This window comes from Bos indicus x Bos taurus, chromosome 24 (genome assembly GCF_003369695.1).
Source record: "Bos indicus x Bos taurus breed Angus x Brahman F1 hybrid chromosome 24, Bos_hybrid_MaternalHap_v2.0, whole genome shotgun sequence".
NCBI lineage: Eukaryota > Metazoa > Chordata > Mammalia > Artiodactyla > Bovidae > Bos > Bos indicus x Bos taurus.
This window is the reverse complement of record NC_040099.1, coordinates 35725392-35744372: the sequence shown is the minus strand read 5'-3', so window position 1 is coordinate 35744372 and position 18981 is coordinate 35725392. Positions and strand designations below refer to the sequence as shown.

Genomic DNA, 18981 nt, shown 5'->3' with positions numbered 1-18981 from the left:
TTCCCTTGCTCTGGATTCCTCTTGAGCTAAGCCAGCGAGGAGCTCAGGCAGAAGACTGGAGGAAACCTGAGAGATCAAGGTATTTATTCTCCTGCCTCCCTCCTTGGGAGTTGGGCTGGCTGTGTCCTCTCCACTTGCAGGTTCCTTTCAGTATGACCTCTCTCGTTTGGGGGACTGTTAGCAGCTGCTGTCCCCTGTCTTTTCTGTCTTAGGGCTGCTTCTACTCACTGGTTGCTGCGTTGATTCTTGTGGTTCCCTTTTCCTGCCCACCTCTTTGTAAATATCCTAGAATTATCTGGAGTATGACATCCGTTTCCATGTGGGACCCTTACTGATACTCAGCATGCTACCACTAGCTGTATCTTACTTTATTACATCAAAGTGAGACTTCATACAAAAGTAACATTTTTGGTACAGTAGCAATATATGTCATTCTGTTAAATGTAACCATAAGTGCAAGTATTAGTTGCTTAGTTGTGTCTGACTCTGTGACCACATGGACTGTAGCCCACCAGGCTCCTCTGTCCATGGAATTCTCCAGGCAAGAATACTGGAGTGGGTTGCCTTTCCCTTCTCCAGGAGATCTTGCGACCCAGGGGTCAAACCCGGGTCTCCTGCATTGCAGGCAGATTCTTTACCATTTGAGCCACTAGGGAAGCCCTGGTTACCATAAATGGAGAGAACATATGAGATGTTGAGCATATTCAGAACTCGGATTTCTAAACTGAACCTTAAGGATTTTTCAATTAACTATTTTTCAAAAAATTGGCAAACCAAATGTGGTAAAACGCCACTGAACCAACCAGTTGGGTATAACGCTCCAAGAAGGAGTGAATCATTCATGAGTAGAATGAATGATGAATAGGAATGAGGGAGTAGGAGGGCTGAGCTAAGAAAAAGAGGAAATGGAAGAAAAAGGAAGCACCCAGAAAATGAGTAAAACAATGAAAGCCAAGTTAAATAGTGTGAGAACCTCAGGAAAGGCCCACAGACCTTTAAGAAACAAGATGTCTAAGATGCTTGATAAGTTCTCCTGTTACCACAAACTTTCCTTCAACTCTGCTTTACGACCTGGGTGGGTAGCATTGAAGGTAGTAAAGGAATTAGGAGAATGTCCAAAAAGGTTGATGACAAAGGGGAGAGGTGGGTTTCACACAAAGGAGTTTAAATGTAGTGAGGAGAAAGTCCTCTAAGTGCTTCAGAGACTCTGGGAGGCACAGGCACTTAGGTTTCCCACATACACAGGGAAGCAGTTCAGTCCAGCTTCACTCACATCTTAAAGGTCAGATTAGCATGAGTAAGCTGGAAGACTGAGAGTCTAAAGTAAAAAAATGCCTGCAGTCTAAGTGGTAATAGAGATGAGAGAAATAAAAACTTTTAACAATTGGCCCAAAGGAGTGACAGTGATCCTAATAGAAAAACTGAATTATGTGAAGTGATATGTTCCTTAAAGGCTATCAGAGTCCTTTCACTCACTCACATAACTGCTATTTTCTGGGAATGCCTTGGTCTCCTAAAACACTGAGAGAATATACCATGGAATTAGCAAACTATGCCTGGTTTACATCTCTTGATCCCAAACCCTCCGAAAGGATCAGAGATCTGGGTTTCTAACTTGTGTTTTTGTAATCCATATCACTGCTAGAAAATTAGAAAGATGATATTAATACAGAAAAATGTTTGTTTATGGATGTGCTGGGTCTTCACTGCTGCCCAAGGGCTTTCTCTAGTACAGGTGAGGGGGGTTACTCTTCCTTGCAGTCCTTGGGCTTCTCGTGGTGGTGGCTTCTCTTGTTGCAGAGCACAGGCTCCCGAGCTCAGGCTCGGTAGTTGTGGCGCCGGGCTTTGTTGCTCCTCGGTCTGTGGGTCTTCCTGGACCTGGCATTGAGCCCATGTCCCCTGCATTGACAGACGGACTCTCAACTACTGGGCCACCAGGGAAGTCCATAAAAGTATTTTTAAAACGTTCTGAAAAGAAGTCTTTTATTCCTGGTTTTCAGCAATTTATTTATGATGTGGCTTCACCTGACTTTCTTAAAGGTTATTCTGTTTAGAGTTTGAGAGGCTTGATTCAGTGGATTATAGTTCTTATCAAAGTCAGAAAATCTGGGAGATTATTTTTCAGTTTTTCCCTGTTCACTCTGGGACTCTTCATTATATATCTATATTGGACCACTTAATATTGCCTCACAGGTCAGTAATTTGCTTCATTTTGGATACTTTTGCTCTGTCTTCATATTCACTAGTCTCTTATTTTGCAGTGTGTTTTCTGCTTTTCATCCCACACAGTATATATATAATTTTATTAATTTATGTATGGCTGTGCTGGGTCTTCGTTGCTGCGAGAAGAATATAAATCCTGTCCATTTTACTTTATTTTTCCTAAAATGTAATGGGACTATTACAGGGGTGTGGGGAGGGGGTGTCAGCATTTGGAATAGCTATGTAGGCAGAACTGAACCTGTATAATAAGCTGACCCAGTCAGTGAGCTGGAATAGTTAACCAAAGGATATGCCCAGAACTCAAAGAATCAAAAAGGAATTTTTTTTTTAATTAAAGCATGGGTGATAGATTCAGAGTAAGTTTAATACCAAACCAACATAAATTCCAGATGGAAAAAAGGAAGAACCAAGTAGAGACAATTTCCAAAGCAGTATGCTGCTTCTGGTTTGAAAGAATCCATCAGCTGTGGAGTAAAATTAGTATCTAAGTGAATCTTAAATATATATTAGTAGTTATTTTAAAACCATAAAGAGAAAATCCAAACATTTTCCAGAGAATGGGGAATAAAAAATTCTTAATGAAACTTAACATTACCTTAAAAAGTATTAATTTGAACTAATAATTCTATACAGTAAAATCCTTCAAATCTTGAAAGAAAAAGACATGTTCAGAACATGAAGTACTCAGAATATATCACTCAGCCCCAAGAACCATTCTGAAAGAAAACTTGAGCATATATTCCAGCCAGACACCCCCACCCTAAAAATCAAGACAGCCAAAAAAAAAAGTTAACTGTCTAAGCTGTAGAGTGGGCAGGAGAGGCCAGGGGGAAAGAAAGGCTACTTCCTATTAACATTCAAATTTCAGACTTCTCTTGGAAACTAGGAAGATGCGGCAATCTGCGCTCTTAATTCCTACAGGGCTACAATCAACTGGCGCTGCCTGGCTGTCCCTTTAGCTGCAGTCACTGCTTCTTATCTCATCCCTCTTTGCTTCCTGGTGCCCACCCAGCCTCTGTAGCATTGAGTTAACATCCATGTAGCTTCTGAGTTAAGCATCTCAGTCTTTAGCCAGAGGAATTCATCTGCCAGGGTTCTATGTGTATGCATCCTTGAGCAGCAGACGTGACCTGGAGATCCCTGAAAACATCCCTGCCATACCCACAGGAACATTTATTAATGGAAAAATATATCTGTATAGCACTGCTTCCCAAACAGTCGTCAAAACAGTCCCTAGAAGTAGGAACTGAAAGGTGGCGTGCTGTAGGCAAGAGGTTACGTGGACCATCCCTAAAATGGTATAAAAACTTAACCTCTGTGCACAGTGCTGCGGTTTTGGGCGTGGGGGGCTGTCCGTAGCCCTCACCATGTTGTCAGAGGGATCCTATAGCTCTGAACCCCACGATTCCTGCCACCCAGAGGACAGAGCCTTGGGTTTGCAGCTAGTACTCTTAGCCACTTACCTAGCTGTGTGGCCTCGGGCAAGTCTCTTAAATTACTTAATCTCTCTGAATCTCATTTCTTCATTAAAATGGACAACACCTGCCTACCTTGCAGGGCTGGGTAGATAAGCGGTCCTGTATTTAAAGCTTTCTGCATCAGCAAGGATGTAATAAATGGTGACCCGCCTCTTAGTTTATCAAATGGCAAACAGGCTGAGGTCATTTCAAGATTCTCTGGCCCAAGGCTATCCTGGTTGAGCCAGCCTTGAGTGACTTCAGATTTGGAGCTGGTCCAAATCTGCTGCGAGGCGATCGCACTCTGAACCGACCGGGTTTCTTCCTCTCGGGGCGTCGCTCCGGGTGAGGTCACATGACAATTTCTAGTCTGGGCGGAGCAGGATCCTGGGGGGAGGAGGGACGGGAGAGGGGAGTGGGCGCGGGGTGGGTGGAGACGCCGAGCGAATCCGCCTTGGGGAACAGTGCGCCAGTTGCGGGGCGGAAACTTGGCGCGGAAAACGTGTGAGTCAGGGGACCCTTAACCGGGCCGGCCCCTCTAAGTTTGACAATTCCCTGAGTTCTCGAGTGCGGCCACGCCCCCTGGCCACACGGCCAATCCGCGCCGGCTCCTTGCCCCTCCCTCTCCGCGCGGCCGCGTCCGGTCCAGCAAAGTTGGTGGCGCCCCAGCGCGCGTGGGCATGGTGCACGGCAGGGTCTCCCGGCTCTCGGTCCACGACGTGCGCTTCCCCACGTCACTCGGGGGCCACGGCTCGGACGCCATGGTAAGCGCCGTCCGTCCCGGTGCCCTCCCGCCCCACCGACGCTAGGGCCCCTTAGGCGCGGGGCACCCGGAGGGGGCCCTTTGGAAGGTTTCCCACCTTTGGAACCGTTGCTTTTGTAAGTGGAGTGAAGGTATCCAGAGACTCTCCATCCTCCTAGGTTTTTTTCTTTTTCTTATTGTTCCTTTCTTTGCTGGCATTTAGTATTTCCTGTTTTTATATTTATGATTCACATTCTGTTGGAAATGCGAATCGTATTTGCAAAACGATGTTGGGGCACCCCCAGAGAAGCACTAAAACAGCAGGAGCTCCTCCAGGAAACCCGCACACAGGGTGTTTCAGGTGGTGATCCCTGCCTCCCCCTACACCTTGCTGTGTGGCCAGGAGAAGGCCCTGACTCTCTGGACCTTTTGGGCCCATCTGTGAAAGGAAGGAGTCACTGGCTGGCTGGAAACCACATGGACAAACTCACAGCAGTCGGGTCATGTGAAAGGGGCTCTCATGTTGTTCATTGTTCAGTCGCTCAGTCGTGTCGGACTCTGCGACTCTATGGACTGCAGCATTCCAGACATCCCTGTCCTTCAAGATCTCCTGAAGTTTGCTCAAAGTCATGTCCATTGAGTCCATGATGCCATGAAGTTCCCAGAAAACATGAGTACAGAGGATGTGTCACCGTGAAGAGTTAGGTAGATGTCCGCCTTTGGAGACGCAGGCAAGTGAGCCCTGAAAGGTGTTTTTGTTCCCTGAGAGTGTTAGCAGGGCGCTCCACACCCACGTCTCCTGCAGTGGCTCCCAAATATGAGGCCTGCCTGCCTTAGATGCTCATTGCTCCTCCCCGCACCCCACGCCCACTCACCATTGGCCACACGGGAAAAACAAAGTTGCCCTGCATGTAGTGAATGTGGGAAGCCTCCTTGTTAGGGTCGTGGTTACCTGTTACTGGTGGGGAGCTGAGGGGCTGGCACCCGAGGACTCCGATTCACACTGTAACTAACGTTTGCCCCTTGAGCGTGGAGGCCACACTGCGCATGTTCATTACACTCCGCGTTCTCTGTGTGCTACTGAGACGGCCTCTTGTTCAAAAGTGCTCAAGTTATTTAAAAGAATATCCTTTGTTCTGAGATTAGGTTATTCCTGATTTTCAAAACCCTTGTGTCCTTTCTCGTATGATGTTATGAAGTGAAAGTCGCTCAGTCGTGTCTGACTCTGCGACCCCATGGGCTGTCCTACTATCCATGGAATTCTCCAGACCAGAATACTGGAATGGGTAGCCTATCCCTTTCTCTCCTCCAGGGCATCTTCCCAACCCAGGGATTGAACCTAGGTCTCCCGCAGGCGGATTCTTTACCAGCCGAGCCACCAGGGAAGTCCAAGAATACTGGAGTGGGTAGCCACTCCAGCAGATCTTCCTAACCCAGGAATTGAACCAGGGTCTCCTGCATTGCAGGCGAATTCTCTACCAGTTGAGCTACCAGGGAAGCCCATATCATTTTATGGTAAATGACAAAAACCACCCATTGGGCTGTCCTTTGTGAATCTCCAAACATCTGTTTGAAGTTATGCTGACTTGTCAAATTAAAATACCTGATTTAGGGCAACTGCTTCTGCCCCTCTGTGGGATAGCAGCTGTGGGGAAACCACACAATTTCTCCAGGCCTAGTTTTTCTAACCTGTAAAATTAGTATAGCAGGATCTGCTTTATCCATGTAAATGAGATGTGTGTAGAGTCTGAAACAGAGAAGGCTGTCAGTAGGTGTGGCTGTAATTACTGCTTGCCGATGAACTGAAACCTTGACTTTCCTCTTTGAATTTGTGAAGTGTTAAGGTTGCTGGCTCACTGTAGAATAAGAAATGGAATTTGTCTCTGGCCTGAGTGGTTTAGGACATCTGGGTCATGAGAGATTATATCTGACACCTGCCTTGCAAGCTCATAAATACTTATTAGCTCCTAGAGATGTGGTGTGTGTTGTGTGCTCATTCCCAACTGCCTCCATTTTCATTTTATTTATTTTTGGGGCCACCCCATGGCATAGCGATCTTAGTTCCCCAACCAGGATTCAAACTCACGCCCCCCGCAGTGGAAGTGCAGAGTCTTAACCACTGGACCACCAGGGAAGTCCCCCCAAGTGCCTTCTTACTAGAAAGTCTGCGTGGCAGTTCTCAGCAGTATGGCCATGACTTTCAGGATTGCCCCCATCCCACCCAGCCCCGCCACCCAGCCCTCACCACATGCTGGATTCAGCAGTTCAGCTCCCACATGCCAGCACAGCAAGCCTTCCTGGTCACAAGTAGGATAATTTCACGAAGGAGCCCTGAAACTGTTCCCCATACTTGTTCTAGCAAAGGGTTCCAATGATTTTGTGTGTGTGTGTGCATTAGGCACTCACTTGTGTCCAACTCTTTGCAACCCCATGGACTTAGCCCACAGGCTCCTCTGTCCTTGAATTGTTTCTTACCAGCCTTTTAAAAAATGTGGACCACTCAGGCCTTCGATGTTCCAGGCGCTCACCAAGGTTTCAGAGAGCCCAGATCCAGCCGAGCCTACCACCTCCCGATACCTTTTTTCTTTTCCATTGTAGTTTATTACATAATACTAAATATAATTCCTTCTGCTATACAGAGATCTCATTTCTGGGTCTTCCCTCTCACCCCAGGTCCCTCTGCCATCCTCCAGGAAGACATTCCTTTTGTCCATTCAGAGCTCCTGTGTTTGCTTTGGGGAACATGAACAGTTTCCTCCGATGGGAGCTCTTACTGCATCTGCTCTTATGTGACATCATTACTGGGTTTATTTGGGGATTTCTCACGTTTGTGGGTTTGGGGGGGCATTTCCTCTGCAGCACACAGACCCTGACTACTCAGCAGCCTATGTTGTCTTGGAGACGGATGCGGAAGACGGACTCAAGGGCTATGGAATTACCTTCACTCTGGGAAGAGGCACTGAAGTTGGTGAGTTGGGCCTCTCTTGCGGCCCTAGGATGCCTTCATTTCACTAACATTCCAGTTCTGACCTCATTTGCCTCCATATGTTGCTTGCCGTGAGAAAAAACAATGTTTGATGGTTTGCTTATTTCACTGGGAGAAATTTTTTTTTTTTCACATTTTTCAAAGGAATTTATTAAGAAACGGGGGTGGGGGGGATATAAAGTACACAATCAAAGGAATCAAAGAGTTTACAACATAGCTTCTTCAGGCCAGTGGCAACTAAGAAATATTTGCTGAGCCGACACCAAGGGTACGGAGGCCCCAGTTCCATTTTCAGTCCCATCTCCCTTGGCTGCTAACCCAATCAGCTCGAAACTTCCTCCGAAGAGAAGTCAGATTGCCTTCCCAAAGCTCCCCAAACTACTTCCCAATTGCCTTTACAGCCCTTCTCTGCCTGGTCCCAGAGTCCTCACCTAGGCTTTGGGTGAGGTCAGCCAGGCCCTGCTGAGCCTTCTCACTCTTCCAGTCACTCTAAATCTATTTCTGTTCCCATCTGGATTCATGTAATTGAACTATATTCATGAACCAGTTGGGCTGGCTTGATCTGCTGCCTTTGGTCAAGTTACCTATCTTTCTAAGCCTACATCTGAACCTGATCCTTCTGTGGGGAACAACTTCTTGAGCAGTGTCTCTCACAGCTCCCTGCTCCAGTTAGTCCAAGGCTACTTTCTCCCCCAGACAGAACTCTGCGCCTGCGTCCAACCTCCCACTTAACTTCCAGCTGGCTTTAGTTCTCAGCTAACCCTCCTGGGTGGTGGTGTAGTCGCTAAGTTGTGTCTTAGCGACTTGAGGCCTCATGGACTGTAGCCCACCAGGCTCCTCTGTCCATGGGATTCCCTGGGCAAGAATACTGGAGTGGGTTGCCGTTGCCTTCTCCAGAGAAATTTTTTAAATAGCAGAATTTGGCTTCTCTCCTTGTGGTTATCCATAGCACTGCAGGCACATCTTTGAAGCTCAGCCCCTCTCTCTCTCTGCCTGAACCTGAAGTGGGTGAGCAGCTGAGGGGCTTGAGAGGGGAGACATGTGTTCATGGGACAAGGCTTATTGTTGTGCACACAGAGAGTCTACTTGCTTTTGTGAATCCTCCACATGGAGTCGGTTTCAAGTTCATTGCCCTTCTTTGCAGCAAAGGCCGTAGGTCCTGCCCGGTTTCAGAGCTCTCACTTGGGAAAAGAAGACAGTGAAGGCAGCTTGTTGAACCACAAGTCGGTCTTTCTTTTCTCAGAGCTGGATGAGGGCTCAGCCATGGTCTTGAGCCTCCACATTTTTGGAGACAAGGAAACAGACCCAGACAGCTGTTCAGCTAGTCTGCAGAACATTTAAGTACAAATTATTTGCTTTTTTTTTTTAAAGCATAATTTGGTTTATGCACGCACAAAGAACAAAATTCAATACATACCAAAAGAAGACCTCTCTGCCAGATCAATTTCACTGAGTCCTTAGGGGCTGAAACAAGGAAATAGATGCTCTAACTTTGATGGTGACTCAACCCCTCTCTCATGGATATTTGCACTGTCAGCCCTCTCCTAGTTGTAGAACAGTCTTGACTGATTGAATGATTTTAATATCATCAAGCAGATAAAAGAGATGTGTGTGTGTGTGGGACAAGGGAACCTTTCTTGAACGTTCTGTGGGTGCCATTAGGCTGTCCCCACCCCTCCCAGGGTTGCTGTCCAGTCATCCATCAACCAGGCCTTCCATGAATCCCTCCTGTGTACCCCCATGTGTTACATGTTCTGCCAGGCACTGCAGGAATGACTTTACAAAGAGAGAGAGGAAGGGGACAGAGTCCCATGTACAAGGAACAGGAATGCATGAACTTCTCAGGGAGACAGGCGTACAAGAAACGATAGAGCAGTATGAGAAGGATCATTTGTTTTAAAGTGAGTACGAACTACACGGTAACTGTCCAGGAGGGTCAGTACAGCTTCAGAGCAACAGTGAGGCTCTGTGATGAGCCTTGAAGGGTAACCAGGAATTGGCCAAGCAGATGGAGGCACCTGGGCACTGATTCCCAGACTTCCATCCCCTAAGTCAACCATTTACTGTCGATGTTTCTCCGGGCAGTGACCACTGACCCCGCAGGCTGGAGAGGTATGTTTCAGCTTCTCCTGCAATTTTAATTCTCTGGTATAGGTTGAGACCTTTATGAAGCTCTAACCATACAGGGTGGCCCCCAAAGTTTGTGCCAAACTCAGCAAGCTTATAAGGCGCGTTCTGGAACAAGCCTTCGGAACCACTGTTAACAGCCAGGACTTGGAACTGTGCTCACTCGGGCCCACCGTGAAGGGCCTGTGTTTCCTGGTACAGGTGTGCTGCTGAGTTCATGGGGTGGGGGCCTCCCGTACTCCTCCCCACCCCCACTGTCCCTATGGACACCTCCGGCAGGAGAAATCAATTCCCATCTCTCTGTGCCTGGAACAAATGGCTCTTTTGTGGTGATGGAGTTGGCTTCCGCCTGTTTCAGACCACAGCATGACAGAACCATTTTAATTGTGACCTTGCTGCGTTTTTCAGGTGACTCACTGCCATCTCACTGAACCATTACATGGTGTTCGAATTAAAGTTGAAAAAAACTCCATTAGCTCATCATGGTTCTTCTGCAGCCTTTATCAGCTTACTTAACTAATCATTCTTTTATAATCTAAGAAAACAGTGTTTTCATTACCGTGAAGAGAGGGCCTTAATGTGTGAGAGAGGGAGAGGTTATGCTTGATTTGTTTTTTTAAGTATAGATGAGACCAATATAGTTTTTGTAAAGGAAAAGAAAGAGAGATGAAAAAAGTGGAATTTTTAAAGAGACTAAATAGCCAGCCACAAGGGTTCCTGGCAGCATGAGAGCTCAGACCCGCGTTCTCTGTAGCCTTTCTGACTTGTCCTTCCCGGGCAGGAGGATCCCAGAAAGTTTTAGGCAGTTGTAGTCACAGGAGAGAGCCCTGGCTTCAGTCAACAGTAAGCTGCCTTCAAGGCCCAAGTTTCTCCAGACAGATTTCCCACTCATCTTTTCAGACACCGGAATCAGGCTGACTCTGCGACCCCATGGACTGTAGCCCACCAGACTCCTCTGTCTGTGGGGTTTTCCAGGCAAGAATACTGGATTGGGTTGCCATTTCTTCCTCCAGGGGATATTCTGGACCCAGGGATTGAACCTGTGTCTTCTGCATTGCAGGTGGTTTCTATACCATCTGAGCCACCAGGGAAGCCTGGAGTTAGGTCACCACAACCCAGTTTCTATGGAAGCCGCCAAATTTTAGTAAACTTCTTTCAGTGGACTCAGTCTGAGGGAGAAGAATCCATATCCTCTCGATGAATGTACTGGTGTTGTTTGTGCTTCTGTTGGAGCCAAAAAAGATGCGCTCATCCTCAAAGTTCGTTAAATGCATTTGCTCTGTGACACAAACCAGTCTGTTGTGTAACCCTCTCCTTAGTGAGACGGAGGTTTGATGCAGGTATTGATACAGGTCTCTCTGAGCCGCCAGCTTACTCTTCACGTCTCTAATCTAAGAGCACCAATCACCAAGGGGTGAGGGGAGCTCTGTCTTCCCAGAACTCGAGGGGGTAAATGTCTGAACTGGAATCATTCCACATCCTAGTAAGAAGAGCCCTAGAGAACACGGAAGGTATGGGGATCAGCCCTAAATACTCAGTATGAGCATCACCTGAGGGCTGTGTCACGCAGAAGCCAAGCGTATCCTGTGAACATGTTCAAATACTTTCAAAATGTCTTTCTCCTAAGGTCTGTCTAAAGTAAAACTGTGTCTCTGAGACTACCCTATGAAGTGATGTGAGAATTTTAATATTGAAGCAACGGCTATGCCAAACAGAAAGTCAATCAACATTTTTTATAATAAATTCATTGCTTTGAGGCTAAGTTGATTATTCTGGCCATTTAAACATAGTTTTATAGATTGAGCAAACAATAAAAGGGTCTTTGCAGACAGTTGTTTTTTTTTTTAACTGATTCTTCATCTGAAATAACACTACAAATTCTTATTTAAGTAGAATACCAAAAATAAGTAATTGATGGTAATGCTGACCCAAATGAAGGTTAACCTTCAAATTAGTTTAATGTTCATGAAGTTTTTTCATGTACTTTAACATTTTACATGTAAATATTAAGCTAATTGCAAATTCATTTCATCTTTAATATAGTTACATTGTGAATTCAAGATATATTCTATACTTGACAATGATGAAAAGACATTTCTAAAAATTCTATAAATCAGTCTTATTATTACTTGGGAACAATTTAATAGCAAGATTGTGTTTTGCAGCTGACATATGGACACTTTACAAAGTGAACAGGAGAATGATTTGGGAACATGCTTTAAACTTTCAGGTCTATGTTCTTTTCATGTGGCAGCCAATCAAAATGGATTTGCTCTGTTCAGGAATTAAGCTCTGAATATAGGTGAACAACTATTCTGTTTATTAGTTGTAACAACCACAGATGACATATTTGAGGCAATTTTTAAAGGCATGTACCTTTTATATTTAAAATTATCTTCATAAAATGCCCACTTTCGTTTGCGGTACTTGCGTGTCTTAATTTATTCACACCAACACTAAACAAGAATTGTATCCTCTTTCACAGTTGTCTGTGCTGTGAATGCTCTGGCCCCCCACGTGCTGAACAAGGACCTTGGCGACATTGTTGGGGATTTCAGAGGTTTCTACAGGCAGCTCACGAGTGATGGGCAGCTCAGATGGGTAAGGTGTCTTGCTTTGCGAAACTATTCTGTAAATAGCATTCCTGAAGTCTCATGTCCTTGGATTGTAACAACTGTGAAAACAGACACAGGTTTAAGATATTAAGGTAAACATCTCAGTCAGATGAATTAGGGCTTGAACCAGGTGGACAGTCAGTATTTTAAGGTAATCTAGTCCTTTCTGTGAGACTTGACTCTGGACATACTTGGATCCCAAGAGCTATCGCTGCCCTTCCAGACCTCATCTCTGCTCCCTGAATGGAAAGAAGTGGTCTAGACTCCCTAGAAGATAAAGTGCCAAATGGGAACCTTTTAGAGAGAAATAATAGGAGAGGAATTGAAGTTGTGGGAGGAGGTTATTAAGGACAGAAACGTAAGAGAAGAGCAAAAGTTAAGGAGAGAGAGACCAGAGCGCCTTTATGTGTGTAGGACTGTATTTGAACCTTAAGTTCAAAGCATGAAAAAAGTGAGATTCTAGAGATGGAATTTTATCACAGTTAGATCAGGGTTTTCCTGCTGGCTCAGTAGTAAAGAATCTGCCTGCAATGCAGGAGACCTGGGTTCAATCCCAGCTCAGGAATATCCCTTGGAGAAAGGAATGACAACCCATTCGTATATTCTTGTCTGGAGAATCCCATGGACAGAGGAGCCTGGCAGGCTAAGTCCATGGGGTCGCAAAGAATCAGACAAGACTGAGCGACTAACACTTTCACTTTTTCAAGGTCAGTCCAGTAGCTGACACCTTGCCCATGTCTCCTGACATCAGCTCTGTCTTCTTCCAACTGTTCAATCTCCTGAGCACAGAGAAAGGCACATTGTTCACATTGCCTCGGATTTCATTCTTAACTTCTGCAAACTGAGTGAAACTTGCTTTAAAAGCATCCCCTGGAAGGAGTTCCCATTGGTCGAATCTGGGGCGATTCAATAAAGGTGGTATTTAACTACGTCATAAATATTTAACTGTTGGCATTTTACTTGTTTTCCTTATTTCTGAATTTTGGTACTTGGAATAAAGACTCTTACTATATCCTTTGCTTTAAGAAAAAAACAATGCGGTAGTCATGGTTGATAAATCATTGACTAACCTAAGAGTCCCTAAGTCCATTCAGATAGCAAACAACCAACAAAGGAAAGCTTGTCATTACCACAGAATACAAACTAATATAACGGGAATGGTAACGTTAGAAAACCACCGTATTGCAAGCACCATGGCTGTAACTGACTGAGGCAGGAACAATCAGTGGATGCTAAAACTTAGGGGCAACGTTAATCTCCTTACTTTGGAAGGGAAATGGTAACCACACAGTGAAGAAGCCTAAAGGATACTAACTTACCCTAGCACTAAAAGATAATATGTGCGTGCTCAGTCCTATCTGACTCTTTGAGTCCCCGTGAACTGTAGCCCGCCAGGCTCCCCTATCCATGGGATTTCCCAGTCAAGGATACTGGAGTGGGTTGCCATTTCCTCCTCCAGGGGGTCTTCCTGACCCAGGGATGGAACCTGCATCTCCTGCATTGACAGGTGGATTCTTTATCATCTGGGCCACTAGAGAAGCCCTAAACAATAACAGCCCTGATAACAGCAACAAGAATGCAGTGGCAGCATCGCAGTCTAATCACGATGGGGCTGCAGATAACCCAGCTGGAGGAACTCTGTCCTTGAAAATACTAATAATTATTTTTTTAGAAAAGAAAATTTGCTCCAGATGAAAAGAGACTAAAGTGACATGTCAGCTAAATGCCATTTGTAAATTACAGAAAGTACATTATTGAGACAGTTGGTGCAATTTGATTATGGACTGTCTTCATAGATAATAGTGTTCTATCAATATTATATTCCCTGATCTTTGCACTATGGCTGTGTGAGAGAATGTCCTTGTTTTTAGGAACTATACTCTAAAGTATTTAGGATTAAGGGGGCATGGGATCTACAACTTACTCTCAAGTGACTCAGTAAAATAAATGTTCCTTATGTATTTTATTTACCTGTGTATATATGTGTGTGTTTGTGCATGTATATACATATGTAAATACAAAGAGAGAGGAAATATACAGGAGTTTTTTGTAATGTTCTTCCAGATCTTCTATAGGTTGCAAACTACTGGAGAAGAGCTTAACCTCCAAGTGAGTTTCCGTTCAGCTCAGTTCAGTTGCTCAGTCATGTCTGACGCTTTGCAACCCCGTGAACGCAGCACGCCAGGCCTCCCTGTCCATCACCAACTCCCGGAGTTTACTCAAACTCATGTCCATTGAGTTGGTGATGCCATCCAGCCATCTCATCCTCTGTCGTCCCCTTCTCCTCCTGCCTTCAATCTTACCCAGCATTAGGGCAGAGCTTCCATTGCTGCCTTTTAATTCATGAAGCATGTCCCTGACTAGGAGACCTAAAGATCCTTTTCTTTTCTAAGAAGTGCTGGTGTGTTTTGTTTCCTAACCAGATCGGTCCTGAGAAGGGTGTGGTGCATCTGGCCACGGCGGCCGTGCTCAACGCCGTGTGGGACCTGTGGGCCAAGCAGGAGGGGAAGGTAATCCTCCAGCAGCAGCTCTGACCCCATGGAACATACAGCACACGACAGAGGAACACAACTCCCCCTTCGAGCAAAGGCATGTACAGTAGGCTCCCAGGGGACATAAGAAGAATTGTTCGATTGCTTGTCTGCCCAGAGGGATATTGGCAGCATTTGGGACATCATCGGAGTAGGTTAGAAAGGGCTGAGAAAAGCAGGTCACAGAGGTGAGAGCCAGCTGGAGCCAGTGGGTTGGGGCACCGGCAGGCATTGGGCTGATAGGGGGAATTTTCCACTAGCACATTTATTGTTGGAAAGCACGTGGGTGCCTCACACATGTTTTACAAATCTTTTCTTTTCTTCAAGCCTCTGTGGAAGTTACTTGTTGACATGGTAAGTAAATTCTTTAATACTCCGTTTTCTGTAAATAAAATGGATCTCATGGATTCCATGCCCTTCGATTATCAGTGGATACATTCAACATTGTCTCTGGATCAGTCACTGTGCTGCTGATCAGGCAGCATGCAGTCAGGTCCAGTATTCCTTCTCTGGTGTTTGAGGTGGCAGAGAGCTGTGCTCACACGGGCAGGGGTGTCTGATGGGTCCCACCTACCCCACTCCGGTGCTTCCTTCCACGTGTGATACAAATTCTCAAGCTTCTGTTTCCTGACTATGAAAAGGGAATAATCCTAACTTCTCTAGAAACGCCACGGAATTGGTTCAAAAACTAGTTGAGAAAAGTGCTTCAAACTCTGAAGACCAAAGTGTTATTACTAAGATATTATCTGGTCGCTTTGACATCAAAAGCAAATGTTAGATCAGACCCTTGAGGAGGAGCCCAGGGTGAATTCTAAGGATAGGCCTCTGCCCTTTCCTTTCTCCTTGACACGTTGATACCAGCGACAAGCATCTCACTGCCAAGGAGGAGGAAACTGGGCAGGTTAAAGGGAGTGAACATCAGACCCAGGCAGACCTGGCTTTCAATCCGGGCTCCATCACTTGCTGGCTGTGTGACCTTCAGCATGCCTCTTAACCTCTTTGAGCTTCAGCCACCTCGGGGCAATGTCTTGGATGGTCACTGAAAATCTGGTGGTTAACAAAGGCCCTGGTTATTATTTGGCCTGATAATTAAGGAGAAACAAAGAACCGTGCCCTTGAAGATTGTTGGAGGAAAGTGGAAACGAAAGGCTGTCGCATGATTTCTGACATGGTTGCAGGTGGCATGGGGCATCACCTGAAGGATGGGCATGGACCTCTTGGGCCACCTGCAGGCTCTACACTGGCCTCTCCAGGGAGGTGCCAGAGGTGGCCCCCAGAATTGAATGATCTGATGACCACTAGGAGGTAGCTGAGATTGCCCCGCTGTGGAGTTTTCATTCTTTTGGATCCTATTCCCTCTTTCAAAGCCAGTGGTCTTAAAAGAAGCAGAATCTCCACGTTCAAAGGGCTTTGATGACAGTGAAGAGTCACCGTGGCGTAGGTACTGCTGGTCACGGTACAACCTGCTTCCCAACAGACTGACTGAGACTGGTGGGGGGAGGTCTCAGCCAGAGGCCCAGCTGAGAGTGTGGGCCTCTCCAGGGAAGCCAGAGCCCCGAGGGCAGGGTGGGAGGAGGAGGGGGCCCAAAGGGCCTTTCCAGGACAGAATGAGCCCAGGCCCAGCGTAAGCAGATTCTTAGAACCGAGATCCACTTGTGGACTGACGTGGGCCTTTCCATCCTGCCGTCTCGCCGCCAGGACCCCCGGACACTGGTGTCCTGCATCGATTTCAGGTACATCACTGACGTCCTGACGGAGGAGGAAGCCTGCGGTGAGTTGTCCCCACACACCGGGAGCTTCCTGGTCTATTTTGACCTGGCAGCCACCAGGCCCAGAGCCTCGTTGTCTAAAAGAGTATGACGCTTTTTATTTTTTCCAGAAATTCTGCAGCAAAGTCAGGTCGGGAAAAAAGAGCGAGGTGGGTTGTGAGGAAATTCTCTCATTATTTTTCTCTCGTTGTGCACCTCTGCAGGTCCCTGTCCTTGGGGGCTCACATCACGTCCCCCACTCCATCCCCCACAGATGGTTGGGTATGGATGCAGCAGCCTCCAGGGGTTACGTCTTAGGTCAGGGTTCACCTCGGCCACTGCCAGGAGCAGGGCTGGCTTTAGGGTCACACCGCACGACAGGGGAAGGCTTGGCCAGCGGGGCCTTCCGGAGGGTAACCTGGCCCCAGCGTGACATCCTTGGGGCTGGGGGATGAGGATGAACAGGGCAGGCAGAATAGCTGGATTCTCCATGGGCAGCACTTCAGCCACAGATGATTCTACAGCTGGAGGTCCCGCAGGCGCAAACTGTTGAAGGTGGTTTTGTTTCCACAGAGGAGCAAATGCTGGCACATGGCTACCCCGCCTACACCACATCGTGCGCCTGGCTGGGCTACCCTGACGCCACGCTGAAGCAGGTAGGCTGCGGAACTGGCTTCTGTAGACAGCAGGAGATGTGACATTTTCCTCTTGGCCTTCCTGAATCATTGTGGGTTCCAGGCTTCATCCTGGATACATGGACACATTCCACATAAAAGGAGAGGCATTTCCCTTGTGGACGCAGGGCTCTATAGCCTGGCAAGCCCGCCTCGGTTCTGGACGGGCAGGCCACCTCCAGGCAGAAGCAATGGTGTGACCTTGTATAACATGACCCCTGACCATGCTCTGCGTTGGCTTCCTCACTGCGAGGTGGGAAATGATAGCTGTCCCAGCGGTTTTGAGGATCCCGATGAACGCTGCCCTGTGTGATGCTCAAGGACCAGAGGTAGCCCATGGCTGCATCACTCCCCTTTCTCATCGCCCTGTGCTCACCTGCAGCTGACAGAGAAGGGGGACCAGCTTCTGGCTGTTACTCATTCACCGGCTCAGTCTCTGGACACTGCAGACTATCCCAGCTTTAAAAAGAGGGACAGAGATGCTCCATTCCTCCCACCAGGGGTGTTGTGACAATGAATGAAGTGGTTCCCATAGAGATGAGGAAGGAAAGTCACCAAACAGCCTTGCTCTGTTGGCTAAGCTGTTTGTGCTCTGAATTTCAACAACATGTGGTTGTTCTTCTGGTTCACGGTGCGGCCGAAGCATTTGTGAAGCCGAGTCCGAGATGACTGAGGTGCTGCTGAGACCAGGGAGGGTGTGTATTGATGGCTCTGCTCCTTTCCCCACAGCTTTGCAGCGAGGCGCTCAAGGACGGCTGGACCAGGTAACTCATTTGGGTGATCGTGAACTTGACTCTGCAGTTGGCAAGTGAGGCCGGTTGTAGAGAGGAGCCAGAAGCCAAGGGCACCAGAGAGGTCAGGATTCGCCAGGAGCAGCCTGGCATGTTGGGACTCAGAAGTTTCATCTGAGGCCCTTTGTCCAAAGATAAGATATGAGCCTAGTTAGAATTCTGGAACATCAGAGTCAAAAGAGATCACTGATTTCCAGCTTTATCCAAGGACGAGTCTAGTTAGAATCCTGGCACATCAGAGTGAAATGAGATCATTGATTTCAAGCATCGACCCAGAATAGAAAGCCAGTCTTTACTGCAGTACCAAGCGTTGATTCAGCTTGTGTGTGAAAACTTTCAGACGCACTGAGCTTGGTAGGGCGTCTGTGTGTAGTGGAAGGGTTCTGAGTGTTAGAAGAGCTTTGATGTAATGAACCCTGGACTCCCCTATACCTTCCAGCCATTGGTCCCAATGATTCTCCTGGGAATTCTCCCAAGAGCCAAGCTCCTCCTCTTCCGCAGGCCACCTCCTCTGCAGCCTATCCCCCTGCACTTCTTGTCCATCCTGCTGTGTGGTTACGGACCCCTGGGCAACCTGGGGTTTCCTCTGGGTTAGCTGTGGTTGTCTGTGACTACTGCGAGTCCATACGTGTGGCTCACGGTGGACGGTGTGCCTGTCACTTGGATTTCTGTAGGAATCTGGCCACCTGCCTCCTGCTGGTCTGAGAGTGGTCTGTGGAGCAGGAGTGCCAGCCAGCCCCGCTGCAGCTGTGGTAGATTAAGAAAATTATTTGTGTAGGTTGCTTGATAAATGATAAGGACTAAAAAAAAGTCTCCAATTAACTTAAAATGCAGAATCTTGAGCCTTAACCCAGACCTGCTACATCAAAATCTGTATTTTTTGTGTGACTTTAAAAAAAAAATTTCATTGGAGTATAGTTGGTTTACAAAGTTGTTAGTTTCAGGTGTATAGCAAAGTAAATCAGTTACACATACACATATATCCACTTTTGGGGGGTTCTTTTCCTATATAGGCCATTACAGAATATTGAGTAGAGCTCCCTGTGCTATACAGAAGGCCCTTACTAGTTATGTGTTTTATAAATAG

The 18981-nt window shown here is 46.8% G+C and overlaps 1 protein-coding gene and 1 long non-coding RNA gene across 5 annotated transcripts in view; one reads left to right on the top strand and one right to left on the bottom strand.

Annotated features, from left to right (window-relative positions):
* Window positions 1-4020: 4020 nt before the first annotated feature.
* The window catches only part of ENOSF1 (enolase superfamily member 1), a 23145-nt gene continuing 8184 nt past the window's right edge, over window positions 4021-18981 (top strand). For 2 of the 4 annotated variants that reach the window (XM_027525535.1, XM_027525538.1), the window contains exons 1-9: window positions 4021-4182; window positions 7282-7390; window positions 12021-12136; window positions 14574-14660; window positions 15009-15035; window positions 16380-16452; window positions 16561-16599; window positions 17003-17085; window positions 17833-17867. In XM_027525535.1, coding sequence (XP_027381336.1) covers window positions 4036-4182; window positions 7282-7390; window positions 12021-12136; window positions 14574-14660; window positions 15009-15035; window positions 16380-16452; window positions 16561-16599; window positions 17003-17085; window positions 17833-17867 — 716 coding nt within the window. In that variant the 5' untranslated portion in view covers window positions 4021-4035. Of the gene's footprint in view, window positions 4183-4296; window positions 4445-7281; window positions 7391-12020; window positions 12137-14573; window positions 14661-15008; window positions 15036-16379; window positions 16453-16560; window positions 16600-17002; window positions 17086-17832; window positions 17868-18981 lie in introns of those variants that run through there. The other 2 variants (XM_027525536.1, XM_027525539.1) reach the window with 2 other exon arrangements.
* LOC113882609 lies at window positions 7989-10516 on the bottom strand. The gene is made up of 2 exons (XR_003508398.1): window positions 8826-10516; window positions 7989-8734 (listed from the first exon to the last, which is right to left on the bottom strand). It is a non-coding gene; the product is annotated as an uncharacterized LOC113882609 (long non-coding RNA).